At 51.8% G+C, this 25,024-nt stretch overlaps 12 protein-coding genes across 12 annotated transcripts; 5 read left to right on the forward strand and 7 right to left on the reverse strand.

The window, feature by feature from the left end:
• Nucleotides 1-12: 12 nt before the first annotated feature.
• Nucleotides 13-359, reverse strand: BO83DRAFT_127995 (uncharacterized protein). Its single transcript, XM_025526077.1, has one exon. The coding sequence runs from the start codon at nt 241-243 to the stop codon at nt 70-72; it is 174 nt and encodes a 57-aa protein (XP_025384258.1). The 5' UTR covers nt 244-359; the 3' UTR covers nt 13-69.
• Nucleotides 338-2,435, reverse strand: BO83DRAFT_453818 (RING finger protein; the record flags this gene model as incomplete). The annotated part of the gene is made up of 4 exons (XM_025536925.1): nt 338-461; nt 517-1,403; nt 1,454-1,982; nt 2,057-2,435. Coding segments are annotated over 4 exons (1,824 nt in total), but the record flags the coding sequence as incomplete, so codon positions are not given.
• Nucleotides 2,436-3,709: 1,274 nt separating this feature from the next.
• On the reverse strand, nt 3,710-6,113 carry BO83DRAFT_321797 (translation initiation factor eIF2B catalytic subunit epsilon; the record flags this gene model as incomplete). Its single annotated transcript, XM_025527867.1, has 5 exons — nt 3,710-4,380; nt 4,447-5,621; nt 5,698-5,822; nt 5,905-5,961; nt 6,036-6,113. The coding sequence occupies 5 exons, from the start codon at nt 6,111-6,113 to the stop codon at nt 3,710-3,712; spliced, it is 2,106 nt and encodes a 701-aa protein (XP_025384260.1).
• Nucleotides 6,114-7,442: 1,329 nt separating this feature from the next.
• skn7 (putative stress response transcription factor SrrA/Skn7) lies at nt 7,443-10,114 on the reverse strand. The gene is made up of 6 exons (XM_025526076.1): nt 10,010-10,114; nt 9,632-9,916; nt 9,407-9,550; nt 8,443-9,345; nt 8,201-8,390; nt 7,443-8,124 (listed from the first exon to the last, which is right to left on the reverse strand). Exons 2-6 carry the CDS (start codon nt 9,701-9,703, stop codon nt 7,604-7,606), a joined length of 1,830 nt encoding a protein of 609 aa, XP_025384261.1. The 5' UTR covers nt 9,704-9,916; nt 10,010-10,114; the 3' UTR covers nt 7,443-7,603.
• A 2,822-nt stretch (nt 10,115-12,936) lies between these two features.
• Nucleotides 12,937-14,269, forward strand: BO83DRAFT_381768 (peroxiredoxin family protein). The gene is made up of 5 exons (XM_025532069.1): nt 12,937-13,538; nt 13,655-13,754; nt 13,820-13,865; nt 13,932-14,097; nt 14,155-14,269. Exons 1-5 carry the CDS (start codon nt 13,331-13,333, stop codon nt 14,181-14,183), a joined length of 549 nt encoding a protein of 182 aa, XP_025384262.1. The 5' UTR covers nt 12,937-13,330; the 3' UTR covers nt 14,184-14,269.
• On the reverse strand, nt 14,254-15,051 carry BO83DRAFT_381769 (bola domain protein). The gene is made up of 2 exons (XM_025532070.1): nt 14,706-15,051; nt 14,254-14,606 (listed from the first exon to the last, which is right to left on the reverse strand). Exons 1-2 carry the CDS (start codon nt 14,917-14,919, stop codon nt 14,431-14,433), a joined length of 390 nt encoding a protein of 129 aa, XP_025384263.1. The 5' UTR covers nt 14,920-15,051; the 3' UTR covers nt 14,254-14,430.
• A 206-nt stretch (nt 15,052-15,257) lies between these two features.
• Nucleotides 15,258-16,699, forward strand: BO83DRAFT_368791 (NGG1p interacting factor 3). Its single transcript, XM_025529837.1, has 4 exons — nt 15,258-15,454; nt 15,523-15,566; nt 15,624-15,749; nt 15,810-16,699. Exons 1-4 carry the CDS (start codon nt 15,348-15,350, stop codon nt 16,640-16,642), a joined length of 1,110 nt encoding a protein of 369 aa, XP_025384264.1. The 5' UTR covers nt 15,258-15,347; the 3' UTR covers nt 16,643-16,699.
• Nucleotides 16,700-16,833: 134 nt separating this feature from the next.
• cog6 (Golgi transport complex subunit COG6) lies at nt 16,834-19,144 on the reverse strand (the record flags this gene model as incomplete). Its single annotated transcript, XM_025536271.1, has 4 exons — nt 18,829-19,144; nt 17,642-18,772; nt 17,271-17,540; nt 16,834-17,202 (listed from the first exon to the last, which is right to left on the reverse strand). The coding sequence occupies exons 1-4, from the start codon at nt 19,129-19,131 to the stop codon at nt 16,834-16,836; spliced, it is 2,073 nt and encodes a 690-aa protein (XP_025384265.1). The 5' UTR covers nt 19,132-19,144.
• Nucleotides 19,145-19,284: 140 nt separating this feature from the next.
• On the forward strand, nt 19,285-20,520 carry BO83DRAFT_128118 (uncharacterized protein). The gene has a single exon (XM_025526079.1). The coding sequence runs from the start codon at nt 19,398-19,400 to the stop codon at nt 20,253-20,255; it is 858 nt and encodes a 285-aa protein (XP_025384266.1). The 5' UTR covers nt 19,285-19,397; the 3' UTR covers nt 20,256-20,520.
• BO83DRAFT_381771 (heat shock 9/12 family protein) lies at nt 20,407-21,268 on the reverse strand. Its single transcript, XM_025532071.1, has 3 exons — nt 20,864-21,268; nt 20,600-20,792; nt 20,407-20,538 (listed from the first exon to the last, which is right to left on the reverse strand). The coding sequence occupies exons 1-3, from the start codon at nt 20,895-20,897 to the stop codon at nt 20,496-20,498; spliced, it is 270 nt and encodes an 89-aa protein (XP_025384267.1). The 5' UTR covers nt 20,898-21,268; the 3' UTR covers nt 20,407-20,495.
• A 312-nt stretch (nt 21,269-21,580) lies between these two features.
• Nucleotides 21,581-23,663, forward strand: BO83DRAFT_440608 (NYN domain-containing protein). The gene is made up of 2 exons (XM_025536272.1): nt 21,581-22,779; nt 22,826-23,663. Exons 1-2 carry the CDS (start codon nt 21,850-21,852, stop codon nt 23,444-23,446), a joined length of 1,551 nt encoding a protein of 516 aa, XP_025384268.1. The 5' UTR covers nt 21,581-21,849; the 3' UTR covers nt 23,447-23,663.
• A 552-nt stretch (nt 23,664-24,215) lies between these two features.
• mog1 (Ran GTPase-binding protein MOG1) lies at nt 24,216-24,954 on the forward strand (the record flags this gene model as incomplete). The annotated part of the gene is made up of 2 exons (XM_025527115.1): nt 24,216-24,295; nt 24,381-24,954. Coding segments are annotated over 2 exons (654 nt in total), but the record flags the coding sequence as incomplete, so codon positions are not given.
• Between the last annotated feature and the right edge of the window lie 70 nt (nt 24,955-25,024).

Genomic DNA, 25,024 nt, shown 5'->3' on the forward strand with positions numbered 1-25,024 from the left:
ACATTATTTCTTCATACAGTCTCCCACAACTTGTCAATTTTAGACACCTACCCACCCGACTCAGTCTGTTCACGTCATGTGCATGCCTCTCAAATACATCCCACCCCACTTCATGGCGTTGAATGTGGAAATGTCAACCTCAGGTAGTACTAGTCCCATGACTAATATGTTTCGAAGAATAATGTGGAAGAAGAAATATATGACAAGTACAGCACAGAAATCGCCCAGAAGTAGTTGATACATACGAATAACGAACCATCCAGGAAAACATCAGGGACGCCGGAGTGAGTGAGAGAGAGAGTTGTTTAGATAGATAGAAACCATATGCGCTGTCGTCATGCACGTCGTGAAGCTCGTCCACCGGCTGAGGAAGTAGTGGGGGAGGGTGGCGCCTCAACAGGATGTAAGTTCGATCATTCTATATACTGTAGTCTACCATTCCACGTTGAAGGACCATTCCCCTGGGAATTACATGTCAGTATACAGAAACGTCTCGTGAATTCACAAGGGACATACCGTTTTTCAAGTTCTCTGCAGTATCGCTGAGGAGGATCACCCGGCGCTTGTTACAGTACGCCGTCTTGTCCAAGATGTCGACCTTCAAGTTCGCCAGCTCCGGTACGGGCTTTTCGAACATCTCACTCAGGCTTTCCACCGCCATTTCCAGATCCTTCTGGTTATCCTCGAAGATCTCCGTCAAATTGTTGCGGGCGAGGTAGTAGGCAAAGGCATATGTCCACTTCAGCGTCTGGCGACATTGCTGTAGTGCCTGCGATGCGGTATCGAGGAACTGCACCTCGATCCATGAGAGTCCAGACTGCGACTGCAGGCTCGTCATCTTCTTCTCCGTCTTAAGATACAAATCTTTGTCCAGCTTGGCGGACTGTTCATGGTTGGCATAGCGGTTGTAGTAGTGGAGATATCGCTCCAGCGACGCCCGGGATCGCGCCTGCGCACTTCGGGCATCTGATCCAGATTTCTCCTCGTAGCGGTTGCAGTTATACCAGCTAGTGCCGTGTTCAGACCACAGTCCCATGCACATCCAACAGAATTCGTGCTTGCACTTGCGACACGTCATGTGGTTGCATCCACCGTTCTTTTCGATCGTTGAGTGGCATCTGGGACACTCCTTGGTGTTGGCAGAGATCCAGTTCGCCGTCTCGGAATCATCCTCGCATTTCTTGAGCCACATTTTCACCAGCGTGCAGGGTGCTGGCTGGTGGTCATTTAGTGTGCACCCAAAGCAGAAATAGTGCCTACAGTCGCACTGTACAGTGGGTACGACACGACGGAGATCACGCTGCTTTATAGGGCAGTCAACCGCGTATTCACAGTTAGGCGCCGGGCACCATTTGAGGTTGTCTTTATCATCGACGTATGTTCGTGTAAGAAGCGCGTGGTATCTGAAAAGCGTCAGTAACAGGGCGAGTAAAGGACATGCTGCGATTCTCACCTCTCCTTAAGATCGTTTGTCACCAGAAGACCTAATGACTTCGAGTCCACGATCATATTGCAGCTATCACTCGGGCATTCTATCCTCGCTGCTTCACCCTCCTCCCGAATCTTCTGTCTCAGATAATGACGATAGCAATCCACACAGAAGCGGTGCCCGCAACGCATGGCATATGTCTCAAGGTCGTCCCCGTCCTCGCAGCAGATGTCGCACACGAACCCTGGTATCACTTCAGTCTTTGGCGTTCCATCAAAGTTGGTGCCGAGGCCTGCCTCCTCCAACGTCTTCTCGGGATGGTCCATGTATGACTCGATCAACTTCTCCCGATTCCATCGTCCATAGCGCAGCAGAATAGCCGACGACTCTGGGGGCAGCCCAAGGATCGAGGAGACCTCGTTAATCTGCAGGTTCTGTTCACGATCGATGTCCTCCGGGCTCAAAACAGTAAACTCAACCTCATAAGGCTTTCGTTTCGTCGCGATGATATCCTTATCTTTAGAGAACCCGCCGTCGAAATCGTCACCGAAGTCTGTACAGTAAGCAAGAAGGATATCGTCAGCATGACCATATAACCAAGAATATGTAGTCAACCTGATCACTAACCTTCCCCAAGACTCTCGACATCACTTCCTTGGGTATCCAGGAAATCATCCGGGCTCGACCCGACACTCATAAAGTCCTCATCCGACTCCATGCTGGTAGACGCCGGAGTATCAATATCCTCCTCCTCCTTCGATCGCACGGGAACCGAAAAGCTACCAGGAGTCGCTAGGGTATAATCAGAGTCAGGGTCCTGGACCGCGGGCTTCTGCTTTTTGCGGGAGGATTGGCCCGAAGAGGAGGTTGCGGTGGCGGCAGGCGAAAGGGCGACGGAAGCCTTGGTGGCGGCTGTTTTGGGTTCGTTATCTACAAGCGTCGCCGCGGCCGCCTTCCTCTTTCTCGTGAGGGGAGGCGTGGTGAAAGCGTTTCTGCCCGTGGCAAGCCGGTATTATGTGCTGACGCGAAAAAAAGGTAGGCCTCGAGATGGGATGTCGAGACCTCTTTTTTCTCGAGACAACACACAGCCCGCAGCCTACCGGAAATAGCAGGAACTTTGATGGGAAAAAAGGGGGAATACGGAAATACCCTGATGACAATAAGGAAAAAGAAAACAGGGTAGTGGTAGTAGGAACGAGGGGAACAGGGCAGCACTAGCCCTCAGCCGATCGTTGCGTGGAGAGCTTAATGATGTTCAATCAACTGCTTGGGCAAAAGGGAGGGGCGGGTTGTGTCACTAACAACCGGGCGGACGTCACGGGAGGGATTCTGGTGTGGGGTCCGTTCTTTTCTGGATTCGATAGAACTGCAACAGTGAATTCGATTAAAAGGGGAATATCAGAAAGAAAGAAAAACAATAAAAAAGGTGGATTCCGATCCGAAAATATCTTCTCAGTAGTGGGATCCCCCTATTTCGAGGATTTATCCTGGACGAAGAAAAAAAAGGAAAAAAAAGGGAATGATGTATCCCTTTATTATGCTCGATCGCGGCTCCAATGTTAGGGACTTGGCAGGGTCAAACTGCAGCAGGAGGCCCAAGTTCTAAGTAGAGGGGGATGAACTCCACCAAAAGAGCCAAACTGTGGGGAGACAGTTCGAGGAACAGGTAAAGGCAGATAGAGCCGTGCACATCGAAGAGAAGTTCCCAGAAGTGCGGAGTAAGAATAGATAGATAGACTAGTACGGTAGTACCTTGGGAAGACAACAGCTGGTCTTCTTCCCCCCCTCCCCTCACGACTCTTAGTCAATGTGACAAGTAACTAACCGACTACCGAGTCAAGTAGTGAGCAATAATCACAGGGGTGCTATGATGACAATAGTGAAGATGATGTGTGCACTGTCGTTTATCCACCTGGGAGGATCCAAGTCGTATGTAGAAGCAACAAACAGAACAAATTCGAAGTTATTATTGGAATGGTGCTGGCTGAAGCAAGGCAAGAACCAGGCGATCGCCAACAAATAATTCCATCGTCACTGATTCAGGCAATCTAATTATCTAACTTGCTTCTTTGGGCGATACCCGTGACTGCCTGGTTGATACCTGTGATATTAGGCAGCCAATACAGGCACTGAAAGCACAAGCAACAATTCAACGCTTCATCAGCTGCAGCTCCATTCATGCTGGGTATGGGTATGCTGCATTAGTGTGAATGGAGTAATGTTTTTGTCATTGAATTTTTGGACAATCCTGCTAGTGTTCTAGGCTATGGTCTATATCATCTACTCATCATCTTCATCACTCTCTTCCTCCTCGCTGCTCTCCTCTTCTTCCGCATTGGCCAACCAGTCCACAAACTGCTGCGACTGGCTGCGCACTTGCCGCATTTCCTCCGTGCTGCTCGACCGCTCATCGGACCACCACTGCTCATAAGCTTCTTCCTCCACGATCTCCAGGTCGTACAGCTCCTTGGCCGTGAACAGCATGACCGTGTCACCACGGCTGCGGTGCGCCAGGTCCTGCTGCAGGAGGACCAGCAAGTCCACTTGATCGGGCTTCTCGTCGCTGTCGCGATCGAACAATGACCGCTCCACAATCTCCTTGTACTTGCCAAAGATCTCCCGGATGGCCTCGCTCGCTCCCTTGCCGCCGTCCATCAATTGCTGGATGCGCTTCATGAACGCCGAGACCACGGCTCGTCGGACCTGGTGGTCGGAAGCATTCGCCGTCATACGCAGACTGACCAGCTCCAGTTGTACCACGTCGGATGTGACGCCATCCCGCAAGCTGTCGTATACACTCGCCGCGGCATCGTGGACAAAGTGGTCCTGGTCCTCGTCGTCGGACATTGTAGTACTGAAACTACCCGAGCGAGACCGGCCGAATTCTGAGATCTCGGAGGAAAGCGTCGAGATAGACTCTGTAGAGAGAGACAGGTTCGCCATATTGTAAACTGCGAAAGTAATGTTAGCCAATCAGATTCAAAAACAAGAAAAATGGAGCAGCAGAATGCCCTTACTCAAACCAGACGAAGCATTGCTGGCCGTCTCATCTTCGTCCTCATCGTCATCATAAGGAACGTACTCATATCCCTTGCCGCCTTCTCCAACAACCTCGGGCTCACTGGCCGGCACCTCATCGTCCTCCTCCCGGTAGGCTGTCGTTATGCGTCTTCCATCGCTAACCTTGACACCATCGGCGATCTCGACACCAAATGAAATCAGAGAGCCAGGCTCAATGGTGCAGTTCTTGCCCACCACTGCCCGGTCAGCAACAATGGCTTGGTTGACAGTCGTTCCATCGCCGATGACAGCGCCATCCCAGATATAAGCACCATCCAGCGTGACGTTCTTGCCGATCTTGCAGTCGCGTCCGAGAACAGTGTTCTTGACCGTCGTCTTGTCTCCAATGCTGGTGCCCTGGCCGATGACCGTGCGCCGACCGATCACGCACGAGCGGGCCAGAGTTACACCCTGCTCTTGGTACAGGCTTCCCTTCCGAAGCTCGTAGTTGTGGCCGCGAAGCAGGTTGGTGTCGGGGCACAGAGGGTACGCCCACCGCGAAATGACATCCTTGCTGACAGCGTCGTACGCCTTCAGATTCCGGACCCGGGCAGCGTAGTGGTCCTTCACAATGTGTGTGTGGATTGTCTTTCCGTTCAACTCGTAGTCCTTCAGCACACCGTACAAGAACTGCTTGCGGGGCGTCTGGTAATCGAAACTGTCGGACCAAAGACTCAGCACATCGGGTGTGCAGATATCGATGTTACAATCAATCAGATCCTGGCGCAGGTCAATCTCCTGGTGTGTCGTAATGAGTTCCGCGTCGATGTTCAGGCGAGAAGACTCGGGGGAATGATGGTCGATCTCCTCGTAGTGTAGGCAACGGTCCTTGGTTGGGTCGATAACGAAAACAGGGGACACAGACGAGGACTTAGTTCTGTGGTTCCGGCCAGCCTCTCTCAAGATCATGGTCATGATGGCGTTCTTGTCCGCTTCACGGCGAGCACGGTGCTTGGTTAGCGCGCCTTCGATAGGCAGGTTGCTGATAACATCACCGCTGACAACGATGAAGTCGCCCGTGATGAGATGCTTGCCATCAAGATCACGCATGACATCTCCAACCGACGTCGACGTCGACTTGAGGAAAGTCAGCTGCTTGAAAGGCGACGACGGCGCTCTCCATTTGGATGCACTGTGCAAATCCTCCTTGTCAGCCCGGCAACCACAATAACATATCTCCAGCATATCCTGTATAAGCCCGCACGTACTTGATGTATTTCTCCAGCTGATCGGAGTGCGCTCCGCCGTACAGGAAGACATCCTCCACACCGGCATTGGCAAGGAACTCGAGCGTATATTCAATCAAGGGAGTGTTCGCAAGCGGCAAGAGACACTAGATCAATCACTCTGCGTCAGCCTTCAGAGTCCCCCACCATCGATGCATACAGTCAATGCAGCAGCACAACCACACATACCCTAGGCTTCTCAAGTGTGAACGGCTCGAACCTCGTCTCAAAAGTATCTGCAAGCACCTAAAGCCACACGGCGCCATTAGTCCAGGACCGCAAACCATCAACCTCCCCTCTGCGATATGAAAATAACATACAACAGCCTGCAATGTCTCCTCTACCTCCTCCGTGGCATTTCCCCTCTTCGCCGCACCACCTTTTTGTTTCGGGCCCATCTATACACCAAAAGCGTCAGCAAGTCAGAACAATCCAGGTCCATCTCCTCCATCAAAGAGCGCTGAGGGCACACGATTGCGCACTTACATCAGGAACGGTATGTAGATCGACCGATGAGTAATTTCTCGAAATTCCCCCACCTCAAATCACAAAGGGACTCAGATACGGCGTAGGTCCAAGAAATAAGGAAATAGCAGTAACAGGGTATTGTGGGAAAATTATGGCAGGCGCAAAAAAGTCACCTAGAACAATCGGCACAATCCGACAGCAACAATGAGATAAGTTCGCCCAGGGCGCGTTCAACTCGCAAAATCTCCGCCAAGCCCGGCGCCGTCGGGCGGAGGTAGTCAGAGTCACGCTTTCTTCTTCATCCCACCTGGCGGCCCGTTTGTCTTGTTTGTCTCCTACTCCTACTCACAAACACCCCCACCTCACCTCGGCTGCTCTCCCCCTGGTCACACTGCACGTGATGCATATTTCACGTGATAATTCACGTGATTAATACCCGTTGCAGAAGGGGTACAGCCACAGTGGCTCAGCGAGTGCCGGGGGTTTCAGAGTCCAGAACACCATCGAAGGCCTGGGCCCTCATGGACTCGAAGGAATATCCCTTGTTCAGGGACCGACGGTCTAGAACCTTATCTATCGTGGATAAAGCTGATGAACACCAGATCGGAAGTGCAGCCTGCTTGGAGGGTTCGGGTGGGCAGATCGGTTCGCTGGGTCGTATGATGACGAGGGTGGTGATGATGCTCCCCTCCGCTCAACTGCTGGGTGGAAAAAGTGGTGGGCGCCTGCAACGTCATATTCCCTTTTTGCACTCCGTTACTAGACCTGGATATGCTGAACGTTAAATAGTATCTATGTGGTTGGAAATGATGGGAGTTAATAATAGATTTTGAATTTGGCTCTATAGATTCCTACCTCCTGACCCAACAACCCTGCTGTTGAGCATCATATGCTTAGCTAACTAGTTGACCCACAGCAAATTGACCTTCCACGTAACAACGGAGACTGGTTACAAAGCGCCCCCAACAAGAAGAATAACAAGTCCATATGACGCGTACAATAGACACAACATGCTGCCAGCCCAAGGTCCTGCTGCCAAAACCAAGGTATCTGGATGCCATACCCCGAGTACCAGTTTTTTTCGACTGCATCGGCCATCCAGCCAGTAGAAACGAAAACAACGCAACAGTTTGCCGCAAAATGATTCGCAACCTATGCAAGTGAATAACACGCGCCTCCAACACCGGGATATATCGAGCAACGTCGGGAAAATAACACAGAAGCAGTACAACTCCCTGAGACAACAGTATCGTACGGCTAAGACTTCATCACGAGAAGAACAACGGAAATCGTAAGGTGGAGAGGCGTAGCGGAAGTGAGGTGAGAGATGCGGAAGGCGGGTGTCAAAGGAAATTGGGAAAAGGTCATTGTTCATCTAGTGTAGGGCGAGAAAAGAGGGGAGAGATGGAAGACACTCAATCTAGCCCGTTCGCGCAGCTTGCATGGGGTTAACCATTGGCTGCGCTTGATGAGCGTACATGCGCGGCCGTTTGGCCATATTGGGGTTTTCGGTGGCACTCGACATTTCCGAAAGCTGTCGTCGAGGTGGTTGCGGCCTGACGGCCGCAGGCGCCGTAGTAGCAAGGGCCACCGCGGGTGCGGGATACTGAACTCCGTTTTGATCTACGGCATATGCAGCCGCAGCAGGGGCGGCGGGTATATATTGGCCTTGGACTTGCGGAACGTTAGGAGGCACGGCAGTCATGCCTGGAAATTGGCCCGGTGATTGCCAAGCAGTCATCGATGTTGCTGGCGATTGCCCAGGAGAGCTGTCCTCCTTGACTGACTGGGCGGCCGAGCTTTGCGCGGCCATCGTAACGGCTGCTGCCGATTGGGGAGCCTCTATGCCCGGCGGCATCGTTTTCAGGTGAACCAAGTGTTTCTCAAGCATATCAAGAAGGCTCTTTCTTGTGAAGGGCTTTGGAAGGACGTCATCCATTCCTATTGATGCTGTTAGTCACTAACATAGCGACCCAAGAGTGGCTGTACTAAGGAGCCCAGGGGGTGGCGAACATACCATGCTGAAAGTAGAGCTGGATATCGTCACTGCGAATGTTAGATGTCATGGCGATGATGGGGGTCCTGTCGAATTGGCGAATAAGGTGGCAAGCAGAAACACCATCCAAATTGGGCATGATAATGTCCATGAGAATGAGATCATATTTGGAACCATCCTGGATCTTGTTCACCGCTTCCAGGCCGTCAAACTGAATCTATGTCAGTCGAGAGATTTCCGAGTCTTTGAAAACAGTAACATACCGCGGTATCAATCAGGCACGAGAAGGAGTATAGGAATTTGCCACCAATTTGACGGCATGTCGCATCATCCTCCACGAGTAGGATATGGGGGCTGCGCACCCAACCGGGATCGACATTTGCGCTCTTTTTCCGGTTGTCGGGGAATTGCCGTCGAGATTCGTCAATCTCTTGTTTGGGAGGCATGGGATACGGGACGTTGTTGACATGTTCACTGTACATAGGATCGATTCCGTTGGTGGCGCCCACCGGGTAGACGACGGGCTCGATCTCTCCGCTCATCTTGGGATAGACCATAGCAGTATTCGCACTGGCGTCAGCAGCAGAGGGCCGCGCGACACCATTCCGGGGAGCAGTTTCCAGAGCAGGTGTAGGGACCACGGCGGTACTTTTCGGTGGCTCGCCCATGGACTCTAGGCCCCCTAGATTGAATTGAATCTCTGCGTTCATATCATTCAGGAGCTTCGAGGCATGCTGCAAGGGTGACGAGGGCTCGTCGTCCATGGATGCGCCCTGTGAAGGGCTCAGGGTCGAACCGGCTTGACCCTGGGCTTGGAAAGGCACAGCAGCCGCTTTGCTGTCGCGCCGCTGGCGGGCATCAACGGAGAGCAGGTAAGTCATCACCTGGTGGATAACATTTTCATGGTTAAGGATGGTCTTCTGCACCCTCATAACTTCCTGCATCATCAACTGGTGATCGACGCTGAGTCGTGTGTGTCGCTCGTGTAATTGATGAATCTGTTGTTGTTGAGCCACAATTTGCTGGTTCAGCAAATCTATTTGTTGTGTCGGGACCGAGTCTTCGGTGCTCTGGGTCTGTTTGCGCGGAGCCGGGGCCTTCCGTCGAATGTTATCGAGGGATTCTTTGCTGTTCGCTCTGAACTCAGGGTGTTTGAACTCCCAGGCCTGAAGAGCAAGTACAGTTAGAACCTATCGCATCGACTGCCACGAAGCGCAGGTTGCTTACATTCTGTCCGTACGGTGACTGTCCGTTTTCCTCGTTGTTCTGTCTCACTTTGTGGAAGTCGTACTTGTTCAGCTGTCGCACGAAACTGGCAAAGTTGCTATGTTTGAAGTGCTTCGGAAGGATGGTCTTGGTGAATTTTTCGCACTGAATATATTTCCAGGTCAGCCTCGATGATTGCGACCGCAGGGAAGGCAGACAGGGTGGGAGATGCGAAGAGCGCCATACCTCCAAGACCACAAAACTGTCTCCTTCGTCACCCCACCGCACGATTTCCGCGTACGATGGGTCTTCGAGCATCCTTTGCGATGAGGATTAGCACGCATGATCAATGTCGAGATTCTGCAGAACATCGCTGGATTCTAATAGGGCGCAGCGACAACCGGACAGCGAAGGCCGGGGGGGGTTGAGGTTGGAAAACCCGGCGGACGAGAAACCGGAGTGATGAAGCGCAGGCAAGGTACAGAGGAAAAGTAGTAAAAGGGGAACAACTCACTTGTAGAGTTTTCGTACCTAACCATCATGTTAGCAAACTGAAGTATAATCGCATTCAAAATAATAGCGATCATGAGGTTCACGACGGTCGCTAACGAGGGCGACACTTACAAAATCGCTGGAGTTGCCCGCGGGGGCGGTGCTGGTCGAGGTCTGGCCACCGTCCATCGTGGGCTAGATGGGTCGCGACCGATCGAACAAGCAACAGGCTCAACAAGTCGCAAGGCGAGAAACGGGCGGAGGGACGGGAAAGAAGAAACCCAGCCAGTCGTCAAATTAAATGTCGGGTGGCAAAGGAAAAGGGAAAAGAAGGAGACTGGAGAGAGAGAGAAATAGAATAGTGATCAGACAAGAAAAAGAAGAGGACGAAAGAAAAGAAGAGGAATGGAGGGAAAGAAAGAAAAAGACGAGCGTAAGGTAGTAGTCGTGGTCGAGAGATGGTGGTGGTGGTGGTAGGCAAGTTTAGTTTAGTGAGCCTTAGTGTTAGTGAGGAAGTAGGAGGAATGGGGATTAATTAGTCAATGCCGTTCGGGTTTAGTTCCAGTCCCTCCTTTTGGTGGAGCCTGATATTTTTTTGGGATTTATTATTTTCAGTCTTGGTCTTGTTGCCCTTTTTTCCTTGAAGAGGGGAAGATAAAAAAGAAATAAGAAGGGGAAAAAAAAAGAGAAAAAGAAAATACTAATCAAACCAAATAACATTCAATCATAATAAAATACTAAATCATCAGTCAACAGTCGGTAGTTAGGTTAGGTAGCAAAGAGAGAGAAACACCGAGGGGCTTTTCTTCTTCCCCCCTCTCTTGTCTTGTCAGTCAGTCTGCTTGTCTGCCTGTCTTCTGCTGCTGCTGCTGCTGCTGCGCTGCTGGCTGAGTTGGGGGTGGATAAGAAAAAGGCAGGCGTGTGGGTAAAGGTGGTTCTGTGATTTGCTTTCCATGGCTCACTCTCATTTGGCAATCAGGTTCACGTCCACCCAGCCCAGCAAAGTTTCTTCTTGTAGTATCTACAGTAGTCAAATGTATGAAGTAGCAGTGGTAGTAGTAGTATTGATTATTATCGACGCATCTCCAATTGCCCCAAGTGGGTTTTCCGGTTTTCCCCCCGAGTACGTGGTCACTAGCCACAACTTCCAACCCACCCGTTGGGTTGTCACTTCTCCGTCCCTTTACCCCTTCCGGTTAATTTTACTTGACTTTCGAGAGATGTGCAAATTTCTCTAGTATCTACTTTTCCTCCAAGCATTCTGGCAATTTGAAATTCTCCGTTTGACGGGTATCTTGAGGCTGTTTCTCATGCAGCACTTGTCTCTAATTCTGGGGGGGGGGGGATGACCTCACGCAAGGAGATCCATAAGAGGGGTAGAGGAAGAATTCTTAATGCTAAGCCAACGAAAACCTAACACTGGGAACTAAATCTTAGAGCCCCCGGGTCTAACTAACTAATAGGGACTGACAACTCAATATCGTTCACCAAGAATTATGCTCCCCTCCTTTCTAACTTTCCCAGCATACATACAAAGTATAAGGCGAAGAGAAAACGGTATAGAGAGAGAAGAAAGTGTAGATAAAATGAATGGGTAAATGAAGAGTTCTGGCCTAGGAAAAAAAAAATTAAAGTAATAATAAAAAGACAGAAAGAGAATATCCATTACCCAAAAACAAACGCACAAGGCACCAAGTAAGGAAGGCAACAAAGCAAGTGTGACTGAGTGATCAGTATCCACCACTTCTTCTGGCGGAACTACCGGTCCAAAGACTGCTGTCAGTGCGCCTGATGGATGCAGAATGATGCACGAAAAGGATGGGGGGAAAGCTATGGAGATAGGCTGCCTCAGGTGGAGGGGCCTTGGATTCTGTGCAGCGATCAACAACCCGAACGGCCGTGTCGTGGTATACCGAGGGAGGGGTGGACGGAAGCAATGACCGTTTTGAATGTTTATCTCTCAGCCCATCATCCTTGTTATTTTTGCCTTCGTTCATTCCTCTCGGACCCCGCGGTAGCCAGCGGGTTTGTACGAGGTGGGGTTCCAGAGAATCAAATCAAGTGCATCATTACTTACATACAGTATGTATGTATGTATGCCTTCAGTGCACGACTTTGCTCTGCTGGGCCATCTTTTCCTCTACTACAGATGGCTTCCCTTCTCAGGGGGTCCCTCAATTCGGCAACAGTTGCAGATCCCCTCTCGCGGGTGAGTCGACGATACGAGGATCCAGAGATGATTACAACTAACTAACAGGTCATCAGGTGTAAAAGTAAGAACGACATGACAAAGAAAGAACAGAGACAGGCCATGAAATAGCCATATTCTAATTCCAGTCTTCCTCATTGAGCCATAAGATGTGATAGAGAGATCGGATGGGCTCTTAATTTAGCACAAGGAGCTATGGAGTAGTATGGATCATGGAGACGCCACCTCCCGAACATCATGTACTAGTTCTAAGGAAGCTGGTACTATTAATATTATGCGAGACAAACTATGTAAGTAAGTGCCCAACTGATTTACTGGTTAATCCGACTCCTGTCTTCTCCTCTTATGCTCGTCTTATCACGCTCATCCAGCCAGCCCATGAATAAGATCAATTATCAGCCAAGGTTCTAGATGGGGGAGGTGCTGCTGAGAGTCCAGACTCAAACCCCCCCCGGTCCAAAGCCACTTGAATGCTGCAAACGAACCCTTGCAGTTCAGAGACAGACAATGCAGGGTTGGTGTCCGTCAGTCGGCGGGAACAAAGGCTGTCAGAGATTCTGAGGCAGCGATCGAGACTGGTCCATGAGATCTTGCCGGAGTCGATGTCCGCACGGTATGATTGATTCGATGTCCAACCCCCTCTTCATCGCGGCCTTGTGTCTGGGTACTTACTACTTCCCACATGCCGGGAGAAAGCGAATCTAAAGTGATGATATGTAGACATACATAAGTGGGCCTTAAAATATGGCGTTATCGCCCTTTTTCACGTGGATGATTGTTTTGAAACCAGCAAGAGGTCCCGGAATTCTGTTCACAACCGCACTATTGTGTGGCTTTTATCTGCAGAGGGCAGTTGGCTGTTTCAATCAACCCATTCGACCATCAAGGATAGTTGAAAGTCCTAGTATATCTTCCTCTTCCTCCTTAGCAAGTCCCCACGTTCTCCAGTCGACGTCCGGGCGCTGCAGCCGAAAAGCGACCATGACGAAATCATCGCAATGTTTAATGTTCCGACCTCCCGAACGGGAGCAATTTAAATTAATGTTTGTTATTTCTGGAGAAAGCTGAGGAAGCTCCACCAGCTCAGGAACAACAATAATCAACTTCCCATCCAGCTCCCACCTTCTTCCTCCCTTCCACCTCTCAATCTAACTTCCTGTGGCAACCCCCCAACGGGAATATTCAATCTCTCACACCAAACACATTCCTTGTCAAATTATCATCCATTCCTCCCTGTAGCCATCATGTTTGCTGCTCGTCGTCTTACCGCCGGTGTCCCTCGCACCTTGTCCCAGAGGGCCCTTTTCCACAGCACGGCACCCGCTTTTGTTCAGAAGGGAGACGCCATCCCCGACCTTGATGTCCTGGTTGAGAACTCGCCCGGCAACAAGGTGAACCTCGCCAAGGAGCTCAAGGGCAAGGGCGTCATCGTCGGTGTTCCTGCTGCCTTCAGTATGTAATCTTCGTGCCGATATCGTCGGCCCGGCCTAGGATAGGACTGGTCGCTGTTATTAAAGATATGTCCCCTGGTGATAAATTGCTAACCGTTCCACCTCGGCGGAAATTAGGCCCCGCCTGCTCTGCCACCCACGTTCCTGGATTCATCAACCACCCCAAGCTGAAGGAGGCCGGTCAGGTCTTCGTTGTTGCAGTCAACGACCCTTTCGTGTAAGTTACAGGTCACGTACGGTGTCATCCGTTAATCGAGGGTATCATGGTTAACCCGACAACAGCACCAAGGCATGGGCTACCTCCCTTGACCCCGAGGGCAAGAGCGGCGTAAGTGATCTTATCACCTGGTTGTACGAGAAACACCCGGTGCCGTGTACTAACGCTACATGATAGATCCGCTTCTTGGGTGACCCCAGTGGCAAGTTCTCCGAGGCCCTGGATGTGACCTTCGACAGCGCTTCCATCTTTGGAAACAACCGCAGCAAGCGTTACGCCCTGCTTGTCGAGAACGGCAAGGTCAAGGAGGCTTTCGTGGAGCCCGACAACATCGGTCTTGACGGTATGGTCCCAAAAACCGGCATATAAATTGTTTGTTTGTTACTAACGGATTATGTAGTCTCTGCGGCCGAGAAGGTCTTGGCCTAATACCAGCCCAGAGAATTAGCATATAAAAAGATTATATACTTAGGCTCTTCACATGACAATATATCATAATATTTATTGCGATAGAACTCTATTTTCAGAACCACAGCCAGCGAAGCATAAGTCATAACTGGCAGCGCAAAGCCATGATGTCGAATAACCCAACGCCCGACGGCATGCCCTCAAGGGCATGTCAATCCCCAGGATATATCCAGTCCCTACCCCTCTAACCTCCGTCTTCACAACAGAGTTAGCCCTGGTGCAGCGCCTGCCACTGCTCGGGAGTGTAGCACTTGGGCGTCCAGGCGTGGATGGCAGCGATCTCGGCCTTGAGGGCCGAGTTCACCAGGCGATGGCGAGCAAGCATGGTCTTCTTCTCAAACTGGGGGGAGACAATGACGGCCTGGAAAGCCTGTCCGCAACCACCTGTAGACAACATTATCGTCAACATCTGGTCTTGGAATCATATAGTTGTAGCATTCATTCCCTCAAGGAGATGAAATTAATCAGCAGGCGCTCTCATACCCGACAAGTCTTCGATCTCAACATGCTGCGCCTGCAACTGATCGATCAATTTGGTCTTCAGCGACTCGGCCGTAACGCCCGAAGTATCGGCCATGGCTGCGTTGACTGCCGCAAAGGAGCGCGCGGAAATCGAGAACGGCGATTTGTGATGGACGGGGGTGCGGAGAAGATACCGGCAGCTTCTGCTCAACAGGGTAGTGGTGCGGGAGAACATCAAGCGAGCCGGGCGGCGAATTCAAAGGAGTATAAGGTACTTGAATAGTTAAAGGTATTATATTAAGATGAAGCGACCGAGAGTCGTTAAAAGCGATTTGAGTCAGAAGGGCGGGCAGCGCGGTGATGCTTCTTCCGATGTAGGATGACGGAATTCCTTCATGCTGGAATTGATCCTCTTTCTCCTTCCTCCCGTACCGTACCGTAAGAAACGGATTGGTCAGCTGCCGTTGTGGCTGGTGGGTACTAGCCCCAGTCTGGACTAGGGCAGCTGTGGCGCCAGCTTCTCCTCGGCTTCCATCGCTTCTTCTAAAGCTTCATCTGCTTTTACAGTCGCGGGGTATTTTCTAGCTCAACTTTGCGCTGGCCAGCTGACATCCCGGAACTGCTCCTGATCACCGCATACCCCAGACTACAACAGCATTGTCTATGAACTCTCTTCGTCGCCAATCCGCCCGCCTATATTCCACAATGTCTGCTTCATACCCCACCTCATCGCCATTTACGCAGGCAGTGGTGAGCTCCATGAGGAAGCTGTATGCTTTCCGTCACCTACATTGATCAATTAGAGTTCCAAAATTGCTAATTCGTTCTGATGCAACAGCTACCCCGAGTCATTGGCAGATAAGAGCTGGGACAACACCGGCCGTAAGCTCCCCCATCCTTTACTACCAGTCTTATACCCCCATTAACTCTACATCCCAGTCCTTCTCGAAGCCCCCTTCGACCACACCCGCCGACAGAAAAACTCCGTCCTCCTAGCAATTGACCTCACCAAAGCAGTTGCAGACGAAGCAATTGCCCGTCGCGACTCCGTAGTCGTAGCCTACCGTACGCAATGCCCCCAATCACCTACACACCATCACCGACTAACACAACTAACACATCCAGACCCTATCATCTTCCGCGGCCTCAAATCCATCACCTTCAACGACCCCCAACAATCATCCCTCCTCCGTCTCGCCCAAGAAGGCATCAGCGTCTACTCTCCGCACACAGCCATCGACGCCACCCCCGGCGGCATGGCCGACTGGCTCTGCGACATCGTCACCGGCGCCATCGCCCCAACCACCAGCACAAAGCCCACCCTCCAAAAATCCTCCTCAACACACTACACCCACGCCACCTTCCCTGACCCTCAGCCCGCATCCCCCGCGACTCCCGTCCCTCACGTCCGCAACACAATCATCCCCTCTCCGCCCCCAGTCCCCGAAGGCATGGATTCAGCCGGCATGGGCCGCATCGTCACCTTCGACGAGCCCCAGTCTCTCACTACCGTCGTGGACCGCATCGCCCAGGGCGTCGGATACCCCGGTGGTATTCCCATCGCTATTCCGCAGACCTCCTCGGTCGAGGACATTAAGATCCGCACTGTGGGTGTATGCCCCGGCTCCGGATCGAGTATTTTGCTGAAGGGCACGGGCGGGAAGATCCCTGATTTGCTTTTCACGGGCGAGTTGAGTCACCATGAGGCGTTGGCGGCGGTGGAGCGTGGGTCGGTTGTGGTTGCGCTGGCGCATTCGAATACCGAGCGTGGGTATCTGCGTGCGGTGATGAGAGAGAAGTTGGCGGGTGCGGTGAAGGAAGAGTGGGAGGCGAAGAGGAAGGAGGGTTTGGAGGGTGGTGCTGCGGAGCTGAAGGGGGTGTTTGAGGATGCAGAGTGTGTGGTAGATGTTAGTGAGAAGGACCGTGATCCGTATGGTATTATGATTCGTCAGGCGTAGATCTAGCCATCTACTTACTACATACATCAACTGAAGATGAAATAGCATATACAATATAAACGATTCAAACTTTACATATATAACTAAAGAAGCAAATGCTATCAAACACAATCCGCACTATATACATTCAATCCACAGACCTAAACACACAACCCACCCCCTATTAACCACTACAATAAGAAGAAGCTAAATCAACTCAACAACACCCTAATCTCCCCAGTCGTCCTAGGGAACAACCTCCTCAAACCCCCCTTCTCCTCCTCTCCCTCCTCCTCCCCCTCCTCACCCTCATCCCCATCCACCACACCTCTACGCGCCTCATTATCCGCCGCAATAACCATGCCCTCAACAAACTCAAAGTCCCTACAAAACGCCTCGACCGCATCCTCCGTAACGCTCTTCACGAACGTCGCGCTCGCCACGCGCTTCAAGTTCTCCGTAGCATCCATCAACGCAGACGGAAGGAAGTCATCCAATTGCTGACTGATGTTCACAAGCGCCTGCGGCTGGAAGGCTGGGAGGGCGAGGATGTCTGAGATGTTTGGTTTCGATAACGACTTCTGCCGTTGGTCTGAGGGTGGCTTTTGAGGGGAGAATGGCTCCAGGGCTGCGAGGAGGGTCTGGAGACCTGAGGAGGTGAGGAGGTAGCGGTGTTGGATTTCGAGGAGGTCTGTGCGGAGGGTTGAGAGGGCTGTTTGGATTGGGAGAGGTGGGTGGTGCTGGCGAAGGGGTAGGGGGATATGGTTGTGCGGACGGTGAGGTGGATGTTGGTTAGGTAGATGGTTTGGGTGGTGTGGGAGGGGAGATCGGCAGCGGAGGATTTGGCGAGGTCGAGGAAGGGTTCCAGGGCGGAGTGGAGGACCGGGGTGAATTTGTTTTCGGCGCTGGTGGTGGTGTCCTGGGGTGGTGGTGGTGGTGAGGAGGTGGGTTTGGGGCCGGGGTGGGGATGGGGTCGGCGCCGTAGGAGGCCTCGTGGGTTTTCATTAGAGAGGTGAGGACTTCTAGGGCGTCTTGGAGGAATTGGGGTGCGGAGAGGTCCGCCGGGGGTGTGAGGGCCGAGGGGTCTGTTGAGATGTTGTTGACTTCGTCGTGCATAAGGGTTTCGAAGTGGTTGAAGGTGAACTTTTCGAGGGTTTCAAGGAGCTCGGCCAGGTTGGATTGCGGGCCGAGGAGTTTGCTGAAGGTCGTTTGGTAGAAGGATAGTAGGTTGACTACCTTGTAGCAGGTGACGGGGTCGTCGTGGCCTTGGATGACTAGCTCGACGCGCTGGCGCAGGGCCCGGGAGACGCCAATGAGGTCTCGGTTGACTAGGTCGCTGAGAGCCTTTTGGCCGTCGAATGATACTTCTTTGTCTTCGTCGATACGGGACCAGGGTTCGCTGCTTAGCCCAGCTTGGATGCCTTTGGCGAGCTCTTCGCCGTCGGCGACGAAGAGGGCCTCGAGTGCCTCTCGTTCGGAGACGGTGGTGGAATGCACCCAGGCCAGCATGTCTCCAATGTACCGCAAGGGGTCGTGGGCAGAGAACTCGATTGGCTTCACGTTGGTGTCACCCGTCGTGCCAGAGACGGCATCGGTAAGGGCATAGTGGAAGGCATCAGAGAGCACGTAGTCTCGCGCCTCTGCGAAGAAATCCAGGCAGCTGTGGAACAAGCTTGGCCGCTCCGCCAGCACTCGCAGAACACGTCTGATAGAGCTGCTGATGCGAGGATCTTCAAGGTTGAGGGATCTGAACTCCTTCTGTATCCACCTGTAGAGTTTCTGGTAGGCGGAGTTGAGGCTTCTAGAGCTCTTCTCCATGAGTTCCAGACCCAGTCGCTCGTTCTCACCCCCGAGGAGTGCTTCGCAGTCCCGGTAGACTTGCTTGACTCTGGCGAGGACTTCGAAGAAATGGTCATCAATAGGCTCTTCGGCATGTGTCAGGATCAGCAGATCCTCATCGGGGACGATGAAATGTTGGGTGAAAGCTTCCAGCAACTCCTGTTTGGTCTCTGCCTCTTTCTTCTGTTTCATCAAGGCCGACGCTTCCTCGAGCACTGGTGCTGTTTCCTGTCTGGCAGAGACAATATGTTTGCGCATCTCATCGCAAGTCTGGTTCAGGTTGGTAATCACATTTCCTATCCGTTTCAATTGCTGCGCAGCAGGCTAAGTTAGCATCCATTGGATCTCTCAGCATCGGCGCATCTCACCTCCGCAACCAGACCGAAATCCCGCACAATCTCGGCATTGCTGTCGACGACCTCCTTCTGAACGTCCAAGCGTAGTTGTCTCCGAACTTCTGCCGTATTGTGTATCCCCCTGAGGCTGAGTGTCTCCAGCGCATCGCGAATGTCCGAGTCCGCATAGGAGGCCGAAAGTACACTTGTCAGTCGGTTGGACAAGGCATTGGATCGCTGGTGTACGGGGGGTGAAAGCGGGGAGGAAGCTGGCGATGATGCTCGAGTAGAGCCATGGCTGGAGATGGCTCCATTGGGAGGGAAATAGCTCGCCATCGTGGGACTGTTGGCCTAGTCGAGCTGTCTAGCTGGGATGGTCACTGCGAGTGTCCCGCGGGATGGAAGCGGAGGCGGGATTCGGCGCAGCGCTTTCCCCGGCCGGGTTGTTGATCCGTCCCCTGTACCTGAATCAACCTTTGAACCTAATTCTTTCCTCAACCCGCATCATTGAGAGAATACCGGGACATTTGATTGTTAGGCCTTTACATGGCTATTCAACCCTTGCATATCCCAGATAATTTCTAGCAACACGATCGATTGCCATGGATAGCCCCCTCCTCTCCCCCGCAAAAGCGCGCCAAGCGGCCATTCAGGCCAAAGATTGGGCTTATGTCAATGCATGGCTCAGTCGTCAGTACGCACCGAATCCGGTTCCCAGCTTCGAGCGAAATGAAGATACACTGCGCACCCTCCTAGCACTGGCCGCTGCCAATGATACTGCGGATGAGGAAGCCACCGTTCTCCACCAGGCTCGCGAGCAGGCGGTTGAAAGCTTCAAAGCCCGAGAGGAGAATGAGGAAAAGCAGAAGGTAGAAATACTGGATGAGGTGGAACATAATCTTGACGACAATGGCAGACGAAACCTGGACGACCTGGCAGAGACAACGGCAGTACTTGGGGCTTTGGGCACAAGTACGAGAGACCTGGGCCAATCGATCATTGAACTTACGATGGAGGAATTCGATGCGCAGCAGCAGATGAGTAGAGTACAGGCACTACACGAATACTTGGGCAGAGAGCTGGCTACGCTGCGAGAACAACTTTTAGACCTCAAGACCAGCGAGGTGTATGAAACACCAGCCAACCTCCCAGCGCTAACGGCGGAATGGACACGAGAAACCAAATTGCTCAGCGCCAAAGCTGGCGAATACCGCGATCGATTTGCCTCGCTACAGAGAAATAAGAGCAAGGGACCCACGCTTGAAGAAGTAATTGCGGAAGAGCAGAGCGTGATCAGGATGCTGGAGAGCACTGAAACACTAGTGGAGAGGGTAAAGAAGCTCCATGATCTGCCAAGCGACATCCCTGGTGCTCGGGCGCAATATAAGGAGCTAGAACAGGAGCTTGACCGACTCACCCAGCAACAGAACACTATGTCTGAGAAGCTTGCCGAAAAGTAGATTCTACACTACAAATGATGTAGGACTTTGTTTATCAAATGTGCAACTAGTATTGAGCTAGGGAGGTGAGCTAGGGAGGTGATACTATCAAGGTGTGGTATCGTCAACTCATAAAATCATGAAAAGGACAATCTGCCGTGAGCCGCCAACCCATCGTTCTCCGATTCCATGCATCACAGAACAGTGAAAGCGCTATTGGTCATGACTCGTCGATCGATTGTATTCGGAAGTGTTGTGCACTTAGTTGTTACCCAGACCAAGGGTGTCCTTGATCTTGTCGCCACTGCAGAGTCTGTTAGTTAAGATGTTCTCATTGACCACCGCATGATCAGGGATATACTGACATGGAGCCGGAAGCACCGCCGTGGGAAGTGTTATCGTGGGTGCGCTGGGTCTTGTCGAAAGCCTCCTGCGTGCCAGACTTGCTGTTGTCGGACTGGAAGCCGCGAGCGACGCGATCACCGGTGTCGGTAACGGTCTCCTTGATCTTGTCCTGGGTGGACTTGGCGGAGTCAGGAGTCATCTCCTCCTTAGCCTCTGCATAAGCGGGTAAGTATCACGCAAGCCAAAGATGTGAGCGCGCCTGAACGCAGGAACAGGAGACATACTGGTGGAGAAATCCTTGCGACCGGCGTCAGACATGTTGATTGAGTGGTTGATAAAGGGACTTGAAAAGTGTTGGATGTAGTTGAGTTTTGGATTGGATGTTGCGATTTGTAGATGATTGAATTGTTGATGGAAGAGACACTCATCGACGGTGCAGAGGAGTCTTTATATAAGTTTCTGGGTCCTCAAGTTGCTCCATGACGTCGACTATCCTGGCAGTGAATGGCTACGCCATCGATAAACGTGAATGCAGCCAGTGAAACCGGGGGGTAGCAGTCCTGGAAGAGATACCAGCGAATCAACGTCATCATGAGGGGAGTACCCCGGTTTCGATCAGGACGCCGGATCTTGCATGTGCGTCATCGGGGCATGACGATATTTGAGTTTATTCCCTGTGTACTGTGTATTGTGTACAAACTACAAGGTCGAAAAAGCGGATGGCGCCAGACCTCGCCGATCTGGTCCAGACTTTCCTCTTTGGGGGCGGGCCCTAGTCATGACGTCTGCATGATCGCATGTAGCTCGATGCGGTTAGCGCCAGATTGTTTTCGGAACTATGTTAAAGCGAACACCGACATTGAGCTAGACTGCAAATAGTATAGCTTTATTGTGCAATGTAAACAGCAAGCGGTAGCCACCAGCAGAAAGCGGCCAGCTGTTCACCGCCACGCGGCGAGTCCCTTCAGGCCGACTGCCTGTTGTCCTGCCTGACGCTCTCCCTCTCTTCGTCTTTCCAATGCGTTTGGCGCCAACACGCTCTCTCGTTAGGTCTGCTGGACCACCATGTTGATCGGCTCTATATCTATTTGCTCTGTTTTTCTTTGCGATTTTGACCTACCGTTTTGCGTTCGTGCTTGACGTTCTCTGCGAGCCCGCCGGTTTGTGATTATCTCTGGAGGCAACCCCGCTCGCCTTATCAATCACTGCTCCAGCTGCTGCCGGGCAATCAACACCCTCATTGCACACCAATTTCGCCCTCATACCTGTAATGCCATCATCGTTTGAATCAGCTTCAAATTGGGATTTCACTCCGGTGATCAATCTCCTCCGCACCCCGACCTACGGCACTGGTAGCTCATCGGTTCCTTATCGCCACCCGGAGTCCGCCTCAATTGTTCGGCCTAGGTGGGAGACAAACAACAACGATGGCTCCGCTTCCTCTGCTGATGTGCGTGAGGTGAGGCCTGGTGAAGGGGTTCCTCCGAAGCTAGGAGACTTTGGTTCTCTTTGGGAGCTTTTAGGCAGTACTAGCATCTCGGCCACCCGCCCACCAGTTGAACCTTGTGAACTTCAGCGAAACACACCTACCCCTACGCCACAATCGCCTAAGCGAATCGAAATCCTCAAACGACCTTTAAATGACCCTGTCGACTCTGCAGGGTTGGATGAGGAGCCTTCCCGTACTCCGTCAAAGCCTATACCTGTCTCCAGGTCCCGCAACTTGCAGGCCAAGGCCACCGCCGGGAAGCGAGCTCCCAACAAATCAGATGTTGCACTAAGCAAGCATGTAGATGAGGCTAGCACCTCTGAGAGCGCTGTGGAAGCCGAGTCTGATGGCAACCTTAGCGTCTTTGATCCTCCTTTGCTCAAAAGCGGAAGCACTCCGTCGCTGGTCCCTCCGCAGGTCGGCACGGCGGGTGCCATGTCTGATCCATATGAGACACCACCTTCCTCCTATGATGAGTCGATGGAGGCATCTCCCCCGAAGATTGTGAAAAATCCTCCCAACACTGGCACGCTACGCGTACAGCCTATTGCATATAGGTCTACGGCTGATCGGAGGATCGGTCTCTTGACTAAGCTTTTGAAGAACTTCCCCGACTATGCAGATGCCGTAACCCAAGTCGGACGGCCTTTGAACTCTAAGAAGACGGATGTCACCCGCCGTCCCATCCATGTCTTTGTTGACATGTCCAATGTATGTATATTCAAGACTAATGGTGTTCTTGCGCTAACTGGGCCAGATCATGGTTGGATTCCACGATACGGTCAAGCTATCGCGCAAAATCCCGGTGAAGACGCGGATTCGCCGATTGCCTTTGTCATTTCAAAACTTCTCTCTAATCCTCGAGCGTGGCCGGCCCACCGCCAAACGAGTCCTGGTGGGCTCGGATCGATTTGCAGCCATCACCGAAGGTGAACAACTTGGTTACGAAGCCAACATTCTCGACCGGGTCCACAAAGTCAAGCATATGACTCCTCGTCAGATGCGGTTCCGCAAGAATCCTCGAGCTGGCGCTCACGACCCTGGTAGCGGTTCAGAAACGAACGAAGCATCAGAGGAGCGCTGGGTTGAGCAGGGTGTGGACGAAATTCTGCATCTGAAGATTCTCGAAAGTTTGCTAGACACGGACGAACCGGCAACCATCGTTTTAGCCACGGGAGACGCGGCGGAAGCCGAATTCTCGGGCGGATTTATGAAGATGGTAGAGCGGGCGCTGAGCCGGGGCTGGGCCGTGGAGCTGGTCAGCTTCAGCCAAGTGACGAGCTATGCTTATCGCCGGAAGGAATTCCGAGCGAAATGGGGGAACCGGTTCCGGATGATTGCGTTGGACGAGTATATTGAGGAGCTGCTGGATATGTAGGGCTTGGTTATGGTTGATACCATTGCCATCGGTTTTTGCTGCTGGCAGGTCAGATTGTTAATCCTTTCAGAATAGGATGTTGGTGGCTTTATGAAGATATTTATCGATGTTAGGAGCTCGAGATTAGGATGCAACAAATTGAACCATTCTCGAGACTACTGCTGAGCCTAGATTCAACTATGGAAGTATACAGTGTCCGTCCATACCAGCTTATGGCACCTAGTACTCTTATTTACCTAGTAGCATTAATCGAATATCGTATTAGTGTCCCCAATCAGTGTGCTTATTTTCACATCGTAAAATTACTGAGGCTGTTGATATCCAGAACTACAGGTACTATCTAGAAAGATATATATCCATCTGTCAGGGATGCATACCAGAATAGTGGGGATGGAAAACATATACACACTCTCCAGCCATATGACAGAGGTATTTAAAATACCATCATCGGCTCCTCATCAATGTGTCAAATCCGATGTCTTCATTTCTGCCAAAATATGAGTAGTACTAAGTAGAGTTAATCCTCGGCCGGCCATCCGAACACCCCGCCCCCACCATCAATCAAAGTTCCGCTCCGCGCAGCAGCTGAGCTTTTCCTCTCCTCCATCATACCAACAATCTACAACATACCTCTTTTCTCCTTCCTATCCTCTCATACATATATACATTTAACCATAACCAGAAAAAGCAATCGCATACCTCCACACCACACATCCACACTACACAACACAACACAACACGTATCTATCCCACCATGACCTCACCACCACCACCACCAACATACACCCCGCAACCCCTCTACGGCGGCGCCATCAAAGGCCTCATCCCCAAGGGCTGGCTAGATGCTAGGTACATACATACATACATACATTCTCCCCTTTTCTCAACCATCAATCCCAATACTAACAACAACAATAATGATGAAAAAAAACAGTAACCTCCGCCAAATCCCCGACCACCAAGAACTCTACCTCTCCCCGACAACCCTCTCAACCCTAATCTACGAAATCAACGAATACGTCCCGGACAGCACAAGCCAAGAAACATTATCCAAGCACAGCGAATTATTCGCTTCCGCAACCAGCGCCAGCACCAGCACCACATCTCACAACCAAGATAGAAGAGAAACCCTCGACAAAGCCGCCATCCTCTACCACATCCTGGACATCCAAGAAAATGACACCGTCAGTAAAGACACTATTCGGTTCCGCACACCGATTACGAGTGTGGGCCGTCGGGAGGGCACTGGGGCGGGGAGGGTGTATACGGGGAGGGTGGAGTTGGGGGAGGAAGGGGGTAAGGATGCAGTGAGATGCTCGTTTCTGGTGGTTAGGTTGGAGGAGCAGGGGAGTGATTTGGTGGTTTGGGGGAATGTGCCGGTTAAGGAGTTTGAGGGGAGGGGGGATGAGGAGGGGTTGAGGGAGGAGGAAGGGGTCGTTGGGGAGGTGGTGGAGGGGTTGCTTGGTGGTGATGGATTGGTGGTTGCGGAGTGGGATTTGTTTGGATAGATATAGGAGGGGTCTTTTTGGTTTTCTGGTGTTTTCTTGCTTGGGTATGTGGGTGGTGGGAGGAATGATA

The sequence above is a fragment of the Aspergillus eucalypticola genome, assembly GCF_003184535.1.
Source record: "Aspergillus eucalypticola CBS 122712 chromosome Unknown BO83scaffold_29, whole genome shotgun sequence".
NCBI lineage: Eukaryota > Fungi > Ascomycota > Eurotiomycetes > Eurotiales > Aspergillaceae > Aspergillus > Aspergillus eucalypticola.